This window comes from Gobio gobio, assembly GCF_949357685.1.
Source record: "Gobio gobio genome assembly, chromosome: 5".
NCBI classification, from domain to species: domain Eukaryota; kingdom Metazoa; phylum Chordata; class Actinopteri; order Cypriniformes; family Gobionidae; genus Gobio; species Gobio gobio.
In genome coordinates this window covers 59,424,467-59,440,605 of record NC_137101.1, presented here as the reverse complement: position 1 = coordinate 59,440,605, position 16,139 = coordinate 59,424,467, and the positions used below count along the sequence as shown (strand labels likewise).

General features: G+C 43.5%; 1 protein-coding gene across 1 annotated transcript in view; it reads right to left on the bottom strand.

Moving 5' to 3' along the window:
* LOC307127080 (uncharacterized protein) overlaps positions 1-16,139 on the bottom strand; it is a 39,579-nt gene that overhangs the window by 19,719 nt on the left and 3,721 nt on the right. Inside the window, exons 3-7 of the mRNA XM_079818068.1 lie at positions 9,757-9,798; positions 4,374-9,422; positions 4,274-4,305; positions 3,765-3,836; positions 3,448-3,637 (exon numbers count right to left, since the gene is read on the bottom strand). Coding sequence (XP_079674194.1) covers positions 3,448-3,637; positions 3,765-3,836; positions 4,274-4,305; positions 4,374-9,422; positions 9,757-9,798 — 5,385 coding nt within the window. The remainder of the gene's footprint in view (positions 1-3,447; positions 3,638-3,764; positions 3,837-4,273; positions 4,306-4,373; positions 9,423-9,756; positions 9,799-16,139) is intronic.

Sequence of the window (16,139 nt, the reverse complement as noted above, 5' to 3'; positions counted from 1 at the left end):
CTCGGTGTCCACATCACAGAGGAACTCTCATGGTCCGTCCACACCGAGGCCGTTGTGAAGAAGGCTCATCAGCGCTTTTTCTTCCTGCGACGGCTGAGGAGGTTTGGAATGAACCGCCACATCCTCACACGGTTCTACACCAGCACTACAGATAGCCTGCTGACTGGCTGCATCACCACCTGGTACGGCAACAGTACCGCCCGCAGCCGCAAAGCCCTGCAAAGGGTAGTGCGCACGGCCAGCTGCATCATCGGAGGTGAGCTTCCCTCCCTCCAGGACATTTACGCCAGGCGATGTGTGAAGAGAGCTCAGAGGATCATCAGAGACTCTAGCCACCCGAGCCATGGGCTGCTCTCACTGCTGCCATCAGGCAGACGGTACCGCAGCATCAGAACACGCACCAGCCGACTCCAGAACAGCTTCTTCCCACAAGCAATTAGACTCCTGAACTCTTGATCCATCAGGATCATAACACACACTGGACAGAATATCACTCAGCACAACCCACTGTCGATACACACACATTATATACACATTTATATAATTTATTATTTATCATATAGCACCTATTGCACATTGGATCTCTACTGTGAATAATAATGTATACTGTACATTGTATACTATTATTATTATTATTATAGCGTAATGTATATTGTTTAATGTATATTGTTTAATGTATGTTTTAGTGTGTATATTGTTTAAAGTATATTGTTTAAAGTATATTGTTTAAAGTATATGTATATTGTAAGTATGTGTATATTGGTTAAAGCTGTGAGAACCACACTCACATTGTGTAAATTATTTATTGTTTATTGTAGAGTTTACTGTGCTGTGAGTAATTGTGGGCGCATCAGTGTAATCTGATGCTGCTCTAAATGTTGTACATGTCATGTCGTGACTACTATGTTGCTCGGAACTGCACCAAGAATTTCACCTGCTGTTGCACTTGTGTACATGGCTGTGTGACAATAAAGTGATTTGATTGATTTGATTTGATTTCCTCCAGGAACGTGGTTGGGAACCACTGAACTAGAGGAGTGGGGGGATGCCCCCACTGTGTTCCTCAGGTCACCCTGGCTATTCACCGAAGTAGCTAGATTGGGGAATAACAGAGGGGACTCTTTGGTTATATTGGAATTGCAACCGCAGCAACACAATGGTCATCTTCCCGCAGTGGGTACTTCTGTTTTAACTACAGACATGTGAGGCAACGATTGTGACAGTCAGACGAAGACAGGAATAGACCGCATCCAGAAACACACTTAGATGCACTGCAGTAAGCAGTAGGGGTGTAACAGTACACGTATTCGTATCGAACCATTTCAGTACAGGGCTTTCGGTTCGGTCCACTCATGTACCGAACGGTTCCGAATGCAATCTTTAACCGTAAACTTGTTTTAAGCGCGGAACACACTTCAATCCGAGTTCCCACACAAACATATTAAGTATTCAGTCCATTTTATCACGAAATTCAAAGGATAAATGCCATTTTGATGCTCTTTAATGTGACGTGACTGTATAGACGCATCAGTTCAACTTCAAGCGGTGCGCGAGTGAACGCGATCATCTCTTCCTAAAGAATAAGCATAAATGAATATCTCTTAAGGTATGCCGAGGATACATTACAACTTACTGAAATGTATCATATGTTGTGTAATCACTCAATCGGTGTTTCAACCGCAGAAAGACAATAAAACAGCTTGTAAACAATGTCACGTAGCATCACATTTAACGGTTACCTCAGAAGTCATTCAGTGTCCACCGCTGTTAGTTCACTAGAGAGATAGATATATCTCTATGCACTATATTAGCCTATATATTCATTATATTCTACTTAACCTGTTAGTGATGTCTTGTTTATTTAATGTATGTTTAAATAAATATGTCATTAAAATGACAGCCACTGTGTATAAATGATTCTACTTCATTAACAAATTGTAGAAAAATTATATAATTAGATTTAGTTAATGCTAAAACTGCCTTATGTGAAGCTTATGATGATGTGTTGATTATTATTACTAAATCTAAAAATAAATAGCAACTGAATTTAGGCTAATAGATTGGGTTCTGTTAGCCTGGATGCCAGCCGAATTTAGCCCCGCCCACAAAATGTTTTGCTCGGGCAATTCGGTCTGGACTCGCTCCATAGAGTAGGAATTATGCCCGAACAGAAACTGTTCGGACCAATGAAATTGTCAGGGCGGGCTTTAGACGATGATGGACAGATGATCAACAGTAACGTAATCATCCACGTCATCGAAGGCTCTTGGGTTGAATTTGCTCTTATCCTCAACGGAGAACTTGTTCGTATATGCATTCACCTTCACTATTTCTCTCAGAAACGATGATCGTGTTGGCAAGTACTCTGTGTATTCTTAAATTATTTTATTACTGGCAAAGATCGTTTACACTCATTTTTTTCTTGTAACGTTATTTAATCCAGCGTGCGTGCAGACAGGGTTTCCAAGTGTTTTTGCAATGTCGCGCACAATTGCTACCCAAAACTATAGCCCAAAACTATAACTTTCCGGGGGGTTCTCCAGAAAAAAATGGCGTTTGGTTGGCAAAATATGTTATTTTGGCAAGGTTGCCTGCTAAAATTCGCATTCCTGGGTTTATATAATCACATAATTGGGGTCGCTTCAACCCGCGGACATGGAGAAAAACACGGACTTGGTTACAGTGCAGTTGAGTTCTGTTGACATTTGACAACTAACGTTACGCGTCGCTCCGTTGCTCTGATTGGTTGTGGGTCTATCCAATTGAGGTCTTTCCTGGCTCGGTTGAAACACGCCCCATAATCAAAGCTCAATGGAGCGGTACCAGACTCATATTCTGACTAGAATTGAGTATGGCCACGCCAGGCTAGGGTTCTGTTGTAAACCTTTAATATTTTATTGTGCAAGTAAGGGCTCCCTATATAGTTTACAGAATTATCTTTAAGAAACTTATTTTTAGTTATAATTGAATTAAAGCATAGACAAATTGTTTTCAGTAAAACACTGTTGAATACTAATAAATAAAAAGCAATTTTGTAAGACTGCTGTACCGAACCGTGACTTCAAAAACGAGGTACGTACCGAACCGTCAGTTTTGTGTACCGTTACACCCCTAGTAAGCAGTAGAAAACAAACTTTAGATCGCGATCACCACTGGCATGCTATCACAACAACACTGCTTGAAGAGTTGCACACTATTTTGTGATTGCAGAGCAGAAACAACAAGGCGCAGCTGGGATTGCACACATGCTTCCTTATATACTCACTTTGCAGGGCGTGGCACTTTATGCAATCTCGTGTATTGTGCATTGGCTTATTTAGTTTACACTCAAAGGTGATTGGGCTCTGAGGCAAGATTCCAATTCATCAGTTCAGTTCTGAGGTAATGTTGAACGTGACTGAAAGGCAATCTCAGTTTCATCTTCAATAAGAACTGGTTCTCACTTACCTACAGTAGCAAGAGTAAAACTGATATAGTCACTCGTGTTTGTTGACTTCACCAAGGTAGATATGAGTTTCTCTGTAGTTTGTAACACACGGTTTCCATAGGAGGCTAGTTCAGTTGGGCTGACTGATGATGAGGACTCTAAAATCCTCTCCGAAGCATTTAAGGCCATACTCAAAATTCTGATCACAGCCTAATTTATTGATCAGAGAAATACAGTTATTGTACTTGTAAATGTTAAGAAAGGCAATAAGACAGAACTATCAATCATTATATAACTGACATAGATTTAATTATTATCTTATTTTCAAAAGACTTACATGCAAAGGAAGCTCTTGAGCTGTAATGTTCTCCATCTGGTCAAGAGGATTTTGAAAACATCCTCCAGAGTTCTGAAATCACAACTGAGCTTTATGGCATAAACTGTGCACTGTGTAAATATTCTGTCACGAATGGTATGGTGAAGATGAGGACTCAATGCAGGAGAACATGAATTTATTAACAAAAGAAACAAACACAAAGCAAAAACACACAAGGGGGGGGGGGGGGGGGGGGACAAACAATCAAACATTAAACCGAGACAGACCAGGATTAGGGACTGGAATCAGGAACAGGTAACATCCACACATAACCGCACAAGACTGAAAACAGAAGGAGACTAAATAGTAGACAAATAAGACAGGTAACAAGGGACAAGAGGTGGGGGAAATTAACTAATAATCAGATAACAAGAGGGGTGGGGCCAAGACAGAAGACAGGAGCACACATGACACAGAAACACCACGTGTGCTAACACAGACCAGACAGATGTGTGACATATTCAGCTTACGTTGCATTGATCTGACAGTATGTTTATCAGACCTGTAATGAGAGAATTATATAAATAAATCAAAATCAAACACTAGATTTCAGTCTAGAAACATGCTTACCTGTAGTAGTTGGAGTGAGTGTGGTTGGAGTAGAGATATTATACTCGCAGAAGCAGGAGGAGGCGGTACGACTGGAGCAGGTACAGGTGTCATTATTACCAAAGCAGGCACAGTTATCCCAGTTATTATCCCAGTTATTATTCCAGCATTGGTATTCATACTGGTTTTGGTTCTGATATCTCCGGTAGTTGAAATAATGCATTCTTGTGTTGCAGTACATGCGATACTGAGCACCAGTGCAGATGTATGTGTCATTAAAAAACACACATTGAGAGAGTCCCAATGGACTAACTGCTGTAGGCATAGTGATGCTATTGTTGTAAGTCTCACAAAAGCAGGAAGATAGAGTGCTACTGTAGCATGTACAGGTGTCCTTAAAACCTACACAGATGCAGTCATTACTTATGCACAGGTATTCGTCTTGGTCTTGGTTTTGGTACTGATATCTCCAGTAGTAGAAATTGTGCATTCTTGTGTTGCAGTACATGCGATACTGAGCACCAGTGCAGATGTACGTGTCGTTATAAAGCCCACAGCCATAAGCTGGACTAACTGCTCTACTGAGGGCAGTGATAGTACCGTAAGTCTCACAGAAGCAGGAGGACAAAGAGCTACTAGAGCAGGTGCAGGTGTCCTTATTTCCAACACAGTCACAGTTATTATTCCAGCATTTGTACTGGTATTCGTTTGGGTTCCTATATCTCTGGTAGTTGAAACTATGCATTTTTGTGTTGCAGTACATGCGATACTGAGCACCAGTGCAGATGTATGTGTCATTATAAAGCTCACAGTCATAGACTGGGCGAACTGCTGTGGGGATAGTGATGCTATTGTTGTAATTTGTACAGAAGCAGGAGGATGACATATTGTGGTAGCACATACACGTGTCCTTATTACCAATGCAGTCACAGTTAGCACTCAAACAATGGTAATGATATTTATTGTAATGGAAATCATGCACACTTGTGTTGCAGTACATGCGGTACTGAGCACCAGTGCAGATGTATGACGTGTTGTTATAAAGCCCACAGTCATAGACTGGCCTAACTGCTCTCGTGAGAGCAATGTAATTGCTGTTAGTCTCACAGAAGCAGGAGGACAAAGAACTATAGTAGCATGTGCAGGTGTCCTTATTAGCAACACAGATACAGTTATTATTCATGCACAGGTAATGGTCTTGGTATCTATATCTCCAGTAGTAGAAATCATGCACACTTGTGTTGCAGTGCATGCGGTACTGAGCACCAGAGCAGATGTATGTGTCTTTAAAAAACACACATTGAGAGGCTCTCAATGGACTAACTGATGTAGGGATAGTGATGCTATTGTTGTAAGTCTCACAGAAGCAGGAGGACAAAGAGCTACTAGAGCAGGTACAGGTGTCCTTATGACCCACACAGTCACAGTTACTACTCCAGCATTCGTAGTGGTATTGTTTTAGGTTTCTATGTCTCCAGTAGTAGAAAGCATGCACACTTGTATTACAGTACATGCGATACTGAGCACCAGTGCAGATGTACGTGTCATTGTGAAGCTCACAGCCATAAGCTGGACTAACTGCTCTACTGAGGGCAGTGATAGTACCGTAAGGCTCACAGAAGCAGGAGGACAAAGTGCTACTAGAGCAGGTACAGGTGTCCTTATTACCAACACAGTCACAGTTATTATTTAAACAATGGTAATGATTCATACTGTAATGGAAGTCATGTAATCTTGTGTTGCAGTACATGCGGTATTGAGCACCAGTGCAGATGTACGTGTCATTATAAAGCCCAATGGCATAGACTGGACGAACTGCTGCGGGGATAGTGATGCTATTGTTGTAATTTGTACAGAAGCAGGAGGATGACATATTGTGGTAGCACATACACGTGTCCTTATTACCAATGCAGTCACAGTTAGCACTCAAACAATGGTAATGATATTTATTGTAATGGAAATCATGCACACTTGTGTTGCAGTACATGTGGTACTGAGCACCAGTGCAGATGTATGACGTGTTGTTATAAAGCCCACAGTCATAGACTGGCCTAACTGCTGTCGTGAGAGCAATGTAATTGCTGTTAGTCTCACAGAAGCAGGAGGACAAAGAACTATAGTAGCATGTGCAGGTGTCCTTATTAGCAACACAGATACAGTTATTATTCATGCACAGGTAATGGTCTTGGTATCTATATCTCCAGTAGTAGAAATCATGCACACTTGTGTTGCAGTGCATGCGGTACTGAGCACCAGAGCAGATGTATGTGTCATTAAAAAACACACATTGAGAGGCTCTCAATGGACTAACTGATGTAGGGATAGTGATGCTATTGTTGTAAGTCTCACAGAAGCAGGAGGACAAAGAGCTACTAGAGCAGGTACAGGTGTCCTTATGACCCACACAGTCACAGTTACTACTCCAGCATTCGTAGTGGTATTGTTTTAGGTTTCTATGTCTCCAGTAGTAGAAAGCATGCACACTTGTATTACAGTACATGCGATACTGAGCACCAGTGCAGATGTACGTGTCATTGTGAAGCTCACAGCCATAAGCTGGACTAACTGCTCTACTGAGGGCAGTGATAGTACCGTAAGGCTCACAGAAGCAGGAGGACAAAGTGCTACTAGAGCAGGTACAGGTGTCCTTATTACCAACACAGTCACAGTTATTATTTAAACAGTGGTAATGATTCATACTGTAATGGAAGTCATGTAATCTTGTGTTGCAGTACATGCGGTACTGAGCACCAGTGCAGATGTACGTGTCATTATAAAGCCCAATGGCATAGACTGGACGAACTGCTGCGGGGATAGTGATGCTATTGTTGTAATTTGTACAGAAGCAGGAGGATGACATATTGTGGTAGCACACACAGGTGTCCTTATAACCAATGCAGCTACAGTTAGCACTCAAACAGTGATGATGGTATATATCGTAATGGAAATCATGCACACTTGTGTTGCAGTACATGTGGTACTGAGCACCAGTGCAGATGTATGACGTGTCGTCATAAAGCACACAGCCATAAGCTGGAGTAACTGCTGTCGTGAGAGCAATGTAATTGCTGTTAGTCTCACAGAAGCAGGAAGACAAAGTGCTACTAGAGCACGTACAGGTGTCCTTATTACCAACACAGTCACAGTCATTATTCCAGCATTCGTACTGGTATTCGTCTGGGTTTTGATATAGGTAGTAAAAATAATGCATTCTTGTGTTGCAGTGCATGCGATACTGAGCCCCAGTGCAGATGTAAGTGTCATTAAAAAACACACATTGAGAAAGTCTCAATGGACTAACTGCTGTAGGGATAGTGATGCTATTGTCATAAGTCTCACAGAAGCAGGAGGACAAAGTGCTACTGTAGCATGTACAGGTGTCCTTATGACCAACACAGATGCAGTCATTACTTATGCAGAGGTATTCGTTTTGATACTGATATCTCAGGTAGTAGAAATTGTGCCTTCTTGTGTTGCAGTACATGCGGTACTGAGCACCAGTGCAGATGTACGTGTCGTTATAAAGCACACAGCCATAAGCTGGACTAACTGCTCTACTGAGGGCAGTGATAGTACCGTAAGTCTCACAGAAGCAGGAAGACAAAGTGCTACTGTAGCATGTACAGGTGTCTTTATGACCAACACAGATGCAGTCATTGCTTATGCACAGGTATTGGTTTTGGTACTGATATCTCCAGTAATAGAAATTATGCATTCTTGTGTTGCAGTACATGCGGTATTGAGCTCCAGTGCAGATGTATGTGTCATTATAAAGCCCACAGTCATAGACTGGACGAACTGCTGCGGGGATAGTGATGCTATTGTTGTAATTTGTACAGAAGCAGGAGGATGACATATTGTGGTAGCACACACAGGTGTCCTTATTACCAATGCAGTCACAGTTAGCACTCAAACAGTGGTAATGATATTTATTATAATGGAAATCATGTACACTTGTGTTGCAGTACATGTGGTACTGAGCACCAGTGCAGATGTATGACGTGTCGTTATAAAGCACACAGCCATAGACTGGACGAACTGCTGTCGTGAGAGCAATGTAATTGCTGTTAGTCTCACAGAAGCAGGAGGACAAAGAGCTACTAGAGCATGTGCAGGTATCCTTATTTCCAACACAGTCACAGCCATTGTTCACACACTGGTACTGATACTGGAACTGATATTTTTGGTAGGAGAAATCATGCATTTGTGTGTTGCAGTGCATGCGGTACTGAGCACCAGTGCAGATGTACGTGTTGTTTTGTAGCACACAGTCAGGGTCTGCGACTGGACTGACTGATGTAGGGATAGTGATGCTATTGCCATAAGTCTCACAGAAGCAGGAGGACAAAGTGCTATGAGAGCAGGTACAGGTGTCTTTATAACCAACACAGTCACAGTTACTATTCCAGCATTTGTACTGGTATTGGTTTGGGTATCTGTATCTCTGGTAGTTGAAACTATGCAATCTTGTGTTGCAGTACATGCGGTATTGAGCACCAGTGCAGATGTACGTGTCGTTATAAAGCCCACAGTCATAGACTGGACGAACTGCTGTAGGGATAGTGATGCTATTGTCGCTAGTCTCACAGAAGCAGGAGGACAAAGTGCTACTAGAGCATGTACAGGTGTCCTTATTACCAATGCAGCTACAGTTATTATTTAAACAGTGGTAATGGTACACACTGTAATGAAAGTCATGTACACTTGTGTTGCAGTACATGCGGTACTGAGCACCAGTGCAGATGTACGTGTCGTTATAAAGCCCACAGTCATAGACTGGCCTAACTTCTGTAGGGAGAGTGATGTTATTGCTAAAATTCTCACAGAAGCAGGATGAAGTATTATAGTAGCATGCACAGGTGTCCTTATCACCAACACAGATACAGTCATTACTCATGCACTGGTATTGGTTTTGGTATTGGTATCTCTGGTAGGAGAAACGGTGCTTTGTTGTGTTGCAGTACATTCGGTACTGAGCACCAGTGCAGATGTGCGTGTCATTATCAAGCTCACAGTCCGAAACTGAACTAACTACTGATCCTGTTTTAGCGGCAGTGGTGGATATTATACCTGAGGATGAGAAAGATATGATCAAAGTAAGCGCAAATACCAAACCAGGTAAATTTCCAGCATGTTTAGCACACTTAATTTGTATATAATGATATAATGCTTGAAATTTCTTACTGCAGACAATTAGAATCTGGTGACATGTATTTCAGGGGTCTATTTATGGTCTTGGTGACACACTTACATTACATCACCTGACCATTCTGTCAGCCATTAAAATTTGGCAATGACCAAGTACTAAGAAATTAATGTAACCAAGTATTTAAAATAAAATGTAATACCGTTCACAGGGTCAACAGGCATTTGTTTAAAGAAAACAATACTGGCTTACACTTACAGAGGATTAAAGAGATGACAGTCAACAGTGACCATTCAACACCTGGTGTGAAAAAAAGACAAATATTAAAACGTTTAATGTTTTTCTACTGTTATGCATGTCTGCCCACAGAAAAAATAATTTTAAACAAAATTACCAACTGATTACAAACACACAACTACTGATCGACGATGTTGCTGTCATGGTTTGAGTTTGTTCCCTTTCGAAAGGGACCAAACGGAACCAGTGCCGGCGCAATAGTTCCCCGCCCCCTAGGGCGCGCTAAGTAACACCTTGTCCCTTCCTTCACCTTCTTCTCCTCAGGCACTTTTACATCAGGCCGGGCTGGGCCCATGATGAACGGATGTGAGATTCTGACGGCCCGCCTGGCTTGGTCCGAGAGAGAGCCCCCCTCAGGCTAGTGGTGCACCTAAGCATACATGTTGTGAATAAAGTATATTGGTGTTCAACCTACAGCATGGTTTACCTACCAGGCGGGATAAGGGGATAAGATAAGGGATAAGACCCTCCTGGAGGGTCATCTATGAGCTTGCACCCGCCTGAGACTGTTCAGACGGTCGCAGGGCCCTCTCGGGGCCTTCCAGTTAGATCAGCTCTTAGGCCTGTCTGGCCTCCTGAGCACTTTGAGATAAGTGCTTGGTAGATCCTAGGATCGAGCAGTTAATCTTCACTCGCTGGCAAGGGTTAGAAAGTGCTACGCTGAGTGCTGCTCTCTGGGATAACCCTTCTCTGAGATCCGGTTAATTACATTCATTTCTTAGTACTTGATCACTGCCAGTTTGCAGTCCCTCAGTTTAGATGCCTCCCCGCGAGGCACGTGTCCAGAGGCTCTGTTTTTCAGCAGACAGGAACGGCCAAGCCGAAGCGTCACACATAAATGATGCCAGGTCAGGCCACCCCCTTGTGGCATTTGGTGAAGTTTCCCGAATAGTGACTGGCTGGGGGTCCCTTGGGTCCCCTAGCCACTATCCCTTAAAGGAACCCCTTCTGTTGAATGGGTTGGTTCCAGGCCTTTGAGCGGCCGGGATAGGACTTCTCTAGTGTATGAAAGTTCCTACTCAGGCTTATAACTTGGGCTATGACCGTAGGGAGCGCTGTCACTGACAGCCAAGTGTGACCAGAGGGGGAGTGGTTCAGGCATTTCAGTTGAATTTGCTTGTCCTGACAGTTGTCACTGCCAGTGGGCATGCACTCCCCTCGGCATGGCGGCGTGGGTATATCGTTCCCCGTAGCGTCAGCTGACGCAGGGCGAGTTCCTTTTCAAAAGGGAACGTCTCAGGTTACATATGTAACCTCTGTTCCCTGAGAACAGGGAACGAGATGCTGCATCTTGTTGCCATGCCTCGGGGCCTGCCTGCCAAACAGTCCCTTCAGATAAAGAGGATAATGTGATGTGTGCATGGCGCCCTTATATACTTCCTGATCGCACGACGAGGACGTCATAGGCTGTCGCCGGTCAATAGGATTGACGTGATTTGATACTAATTCAGACACCTGTCACGCTGGAGGCGTTCCCCGTAGCGTCAGCTGACGCAACGTCTCGTTCCCACAGAGGTTACATACGTGACCTGAGACGTTTTTCACCTTTTGAGTTTAGTTTTGACCTTTTCTGGTCATGTTGGTATCTCAAGTCTTGTGTTTTGCTGTCAGTGTGTTTATTGGTTCTGTTATCCTCAGTCTCCCCTGCCTGTTTTTCCCTATGGTTACCTATTGATTTGGCGTTTCAGTTTAGGTGTGTCCCATTAATTAGTCTCATTAGTTCTTCTGTTTGCTGTCTATTTATACCCTGTGTTTGGATCTGTTCAGTTGTCAGTTCTATGTTGCTTTATGTTGGTTGTTCTGTTCTTGGTCCTCGTCTTCCTGAGTGTTTTGTAAAATTTTGAGTTTATTTCTAAATAAAGCTGCTGCAATTTGATCCTGCTTCAGTTCTGCTGCAAACATCAGTGACAGAAGAACTGACCAACATTTTGGGACTAGCAACAGTAAGGATTTACAATGATGCCTTCTTCGGCTCTAGAAAAACAGCTTTTCTTGTGCTCTGTTTACCAACACGTTCGGAATATTGAAGAGTATGTGAGCCTGCTCCTGAATGTTTGACACAGAAATCCACCAGTCTGTTCCTGTGAGAGAAGAGTCTCGTCCCGTCATGGCCGCCTTTCCAGAGTCAAGCCTTCAGCCAAGATAACTGCCAAGCCTGAGTCTTTAGCCCGTAACTATCGTGGGATGACTAATCTCTCATGGATTTCTGGATTGGATAAAACCATCACCTTTTACAACTGATACCACCAGGCAACCATACCAATATCTAGACTGGGTGGATTTGTGGCTCTCCCTTTTTTAGTTGGAAGAACAACAATGCCGCTACACAGCTATTCTCCGGTAGCCTATCCCTTCCCATGCATCAGTTCTCATCCATAACCAAACTGGTAATAACCATCAGAGCCCAACCACCATCTCATCAGGACAAGTCGGCCAAGCACAGTCCAGTGTCGGCTCCAGCCCCTGAGCACCGTCCAGTGTTGGCTCCAGCCATTGAGCACAGTCCAATGTTGGCTCCAGCCCCTGAGCACAGTTCAGTGTTAGTTTCAGAGAGTGAAAATCTTGAATCTGTTCCAATGAATGAAATCCCTGAGTCCGTTCCAGAGAGTGAAAACCCTGAGTCTGTTCCAGTGAGTGAAATCCCTGAGTCCTTTCTAGAGAAAGCAGTTCCAGAGCCTGCTCCCGAGAAAGCTGTATCAGAGCTTGTTTGTCTATTCTATTCAACAAATAGTTCTCTATTTGCCCTGGCATGATCGAAGAGGTGGTCCTTTCTTTGTATGTAGCTGTTACTATCTGTGTCTGGGCCACACACACATCCCTCAGCCTTCCACCCAGGAGCCCGCTCCAGCCCCAGAGCTCCGTCATGAGCCCACTCCAGTTCACAACCCCATAGCACCTCCCAAGAAATGTTTTTGGGGGGAGGGGGCATAGTGGCCGAGGCTACCTCCCGTGTCAAGGGTTTTAGGGTTTAAGGGTTTTTGTAGTCCGATTTAACTACAACTACGATTTAACATTGTAGTTTCCTTCACTCTTCCCTTTGAAACTCTGGTCCTCTTACCTCAACCTGCCGCCCAAACTCCGGCCCAATCACAGACCAATCAGCATCAGGCAAAACTTTAACTAGCCAATCAAAATTGGGTTACAAATAAAACATCAAATACAGCATTACCACAAAATAACTGCTGATTTTCAGGACCCTAACAACTTTTTTTAGGGCTGCTTACCAAGCTAATTAAAATATAATTTTAATTAAAATCATAATATATTACTTGAAGATATTTTTTGCTGTGTTTTATGTGTTTTTACATGTTTTGGGTGAAGACGAGTGAATATTATGTGGAATTTGAATATTACGCGGATTGAGTTAATGGACAATGAATCACCTTGCATCCACTGACTTGTTTATACTAGAGATCACTTGTTTGCATTGCGAAAATCTTCTGCGGTGTTTGGACAAAGAGTGGAAATTCCTGGTGAGGAATTTTCTGTAGAGTAAATCTCCTCTCTAAAAGAGCTACACATGGCATGTCTTTTTCACGATGTCTCGCCCGTGTGTTTCTAGGTGCGGTCGGCTGGTTAGTCCGTCTGACGGGCATGATCGCTGTTTGGCGTGCTTGGGCTTCGTGCACGCCGAGTGCACGTTCATGGATGAGTCATGTTCCCAGTGTTGCAATCGAGAGGGAGGGTTTCCTCTACTACACCCCAATTTATCTCCTCCACAAGAGTGGATACTTTGGCTGGTGGTCAGGATGATCTGAGGGTCACGGTGTGGGCAAACCCGACGAACATTCCTCGGGCCACACCCCGTCTCATTCGGAGCACCTGCGGATGACACCACATCACAAGGTGGGCTGGATTCCTCCAGAGATGAGGATTCTGCTGTGCTGCCTCCCTCGGGAGTCCTAGCATTGCCTGAGTTTGATCCGGGGCTCACAGCCATGCTTGCCCGGGCAGCTGAGAGCATCGGGCTTGAGTGGAACTCTCCGCCATGCCCCGAGCACTCAAGGCTGGATGATTGGTATCTGGGGGCAGCCCGTGCTGAAAGCGCCCTTCACTGCTCTCGACGGCGCCGCGGTGAAAGGGTACACTGGGGTTCCCCCTGTTGAACGTTCTGTTGCGATGCAACTGTGTCCTCAGAACATGGCGTGGTGACCCAAAGCACTCATCCAAGGCCTGTAGGTTTACGTCTACTTTGGTGGTGAAGACCTATAGAGCTGCGGGTTAGGCCGTGTCTGTCTTGCATGCTATGGCTATCCTTCAAGTCCATCAGGCGAAGGTACTCAGAAACATGCACAAGGGTGATCCTGCTCTCATGCAGAAGTTGCATGCGGCGACCGACCTCGACCTACGGGTGACAAAGGTTACTGCACGCTCTCTCGGTCAGGTGATGTCCACTGCTGTGGTCCAGGAACATCATCTATGGCTCACCCTGGTAGATATATGCGGGAGGCTAAGCGAACACGTTTCCTCAACTCCCCTATCTCCCAGGCTGGGCTATTTGGCGGGGTGGTCCAGTTCTCGGCCGCACAGAAGCAGACTGAGGCAATTAAACATATTCTGCCCCTGCTGCCTCCAACCAGCCGCCAGCACAGATGCCTAAGCCTGCTCCCCATTGAGGCCGCAGGAAGGCCGCCCAGCCTCTAAGCCGGCCAAATGGCGGGCCAAGCGGCGCTCCTGAGACAGGCCGCTCTGAGGTGAACTCAGCTCTTCCCTAGGAGATGGTAACAGGACCACTACTTCCTTGGTTTTTCCCTTCTGCTGCTGGCCTCACGGCCGGTGGTACCCTATACTTGGTTAAAGAAAGAACTGACAAATTCACCTCCCTGCCCCAAGAGGGCAAGGTTTACAGTGTGCAACGCACAGCCTCGCCACTCTCAGCCCCCTCTGTCACCAGACCCCTGTCAGAGGAAGCCCCAGTGGAACACTGGTCCTTCCCTGGTCTCCTCTGTCAGGGCATGGAACACGACCCCGGACACACCTCGGGACGCTCCAATGCCTCCCATGTCTGGGCCTGTCTTTCCTCTTCGCTGCCCCATCGTGGGTACGCCTGTCGTTCGCATGACACCGCTGGTTCAGTGTTTGGGAGCCTGGCTAGAGCTTCCCAATCTGACCAGGACTTTTATTCCTGCAGTGATTAGTCTATACAACTGCACCCTGATTTGAAGTATGTGCAGAATAGATTTGAAATTGTATATATGTGGGTCAAAGACGAAACAGGGGTTTTCAAGCATCAAAAAAATAAATGTGTAATACGGCTTTAAATTTAGTTTTTTCCTGTACATTAGAATGTGTCCTGTTTAATTTTATATTTTCTTAGCAAAAAATAATGACTATCACACATTTTTTACCATGATTTACAGAAGACACCCACTAAAATGTCATTCAGTGTAACAATATTGATGTATCAGAAAATCTTATTAGGCATATTTAAAACAGGAATCATTTGATGGCATATTAAAATACTCTATTTAAGTATCAAAGTCCAGCCCACAAATACTAATTAATTGTAATTTTTAAATCTTTATACTTTGCCACTATCCTTCAAACCACTAGGTTTACCTATTTGCCAGCAAGAAGTTTTTGTAAGGAAGTGAAAATCATTTAAAATATAATAAAATTTTGTATGATCACATTATTTTATATATTTTAATGATTACAGGTTAGAATAAGTATATTGTTTAATTTTTTACATAAATATATCTGTTACACTGAATGAAAAAGCATTACCCTGAATGACGAAATTCTACTTCAGCTTATATTGCAGGCCATAAGCTGGCCATCTATATCAAAAAGTGAGCTTGACCAGTAAAGTTAATCACAATTATTCACAACATCTACTTATTTTTTAAAAATTCTAACAATATAAATGTTTTTTTGGCATTTCACTGAATGACGTGCGGTTTTGTAACTTAGGATCCCACACCATGAAAAGGTGGAATTATCAAATATTTAAGAGCAATGAATTCACTTTTCTGCTGCACCACATGGTCTTCAGGGGTCCTTTTGATTATGTCACAGACTGTCGAATGACTATCTGTTTTTTATATGATTTCAGAATGGCTTCTTGATCCTGTTACACTGAATGATCTCTTACAAACTGGATTTTCGGGACAACAGTCCCCTGGTTATTTAAATACTTAAAAAAATAAGTAAGACATAGTCCTTTTAATATAACACAGCCAACACATATTTGAAAATGCCAAGAAAACAAATATTTTTTTTACTTGTTATTTTATACATTTATTTAAAGATGTAATGGCAAAATCAAAGTCCGGACCATTACGCTGAATGACAATTTTACACTTTGGAACATTATTTCCCCTAAATGTTGACATTTTATTTTG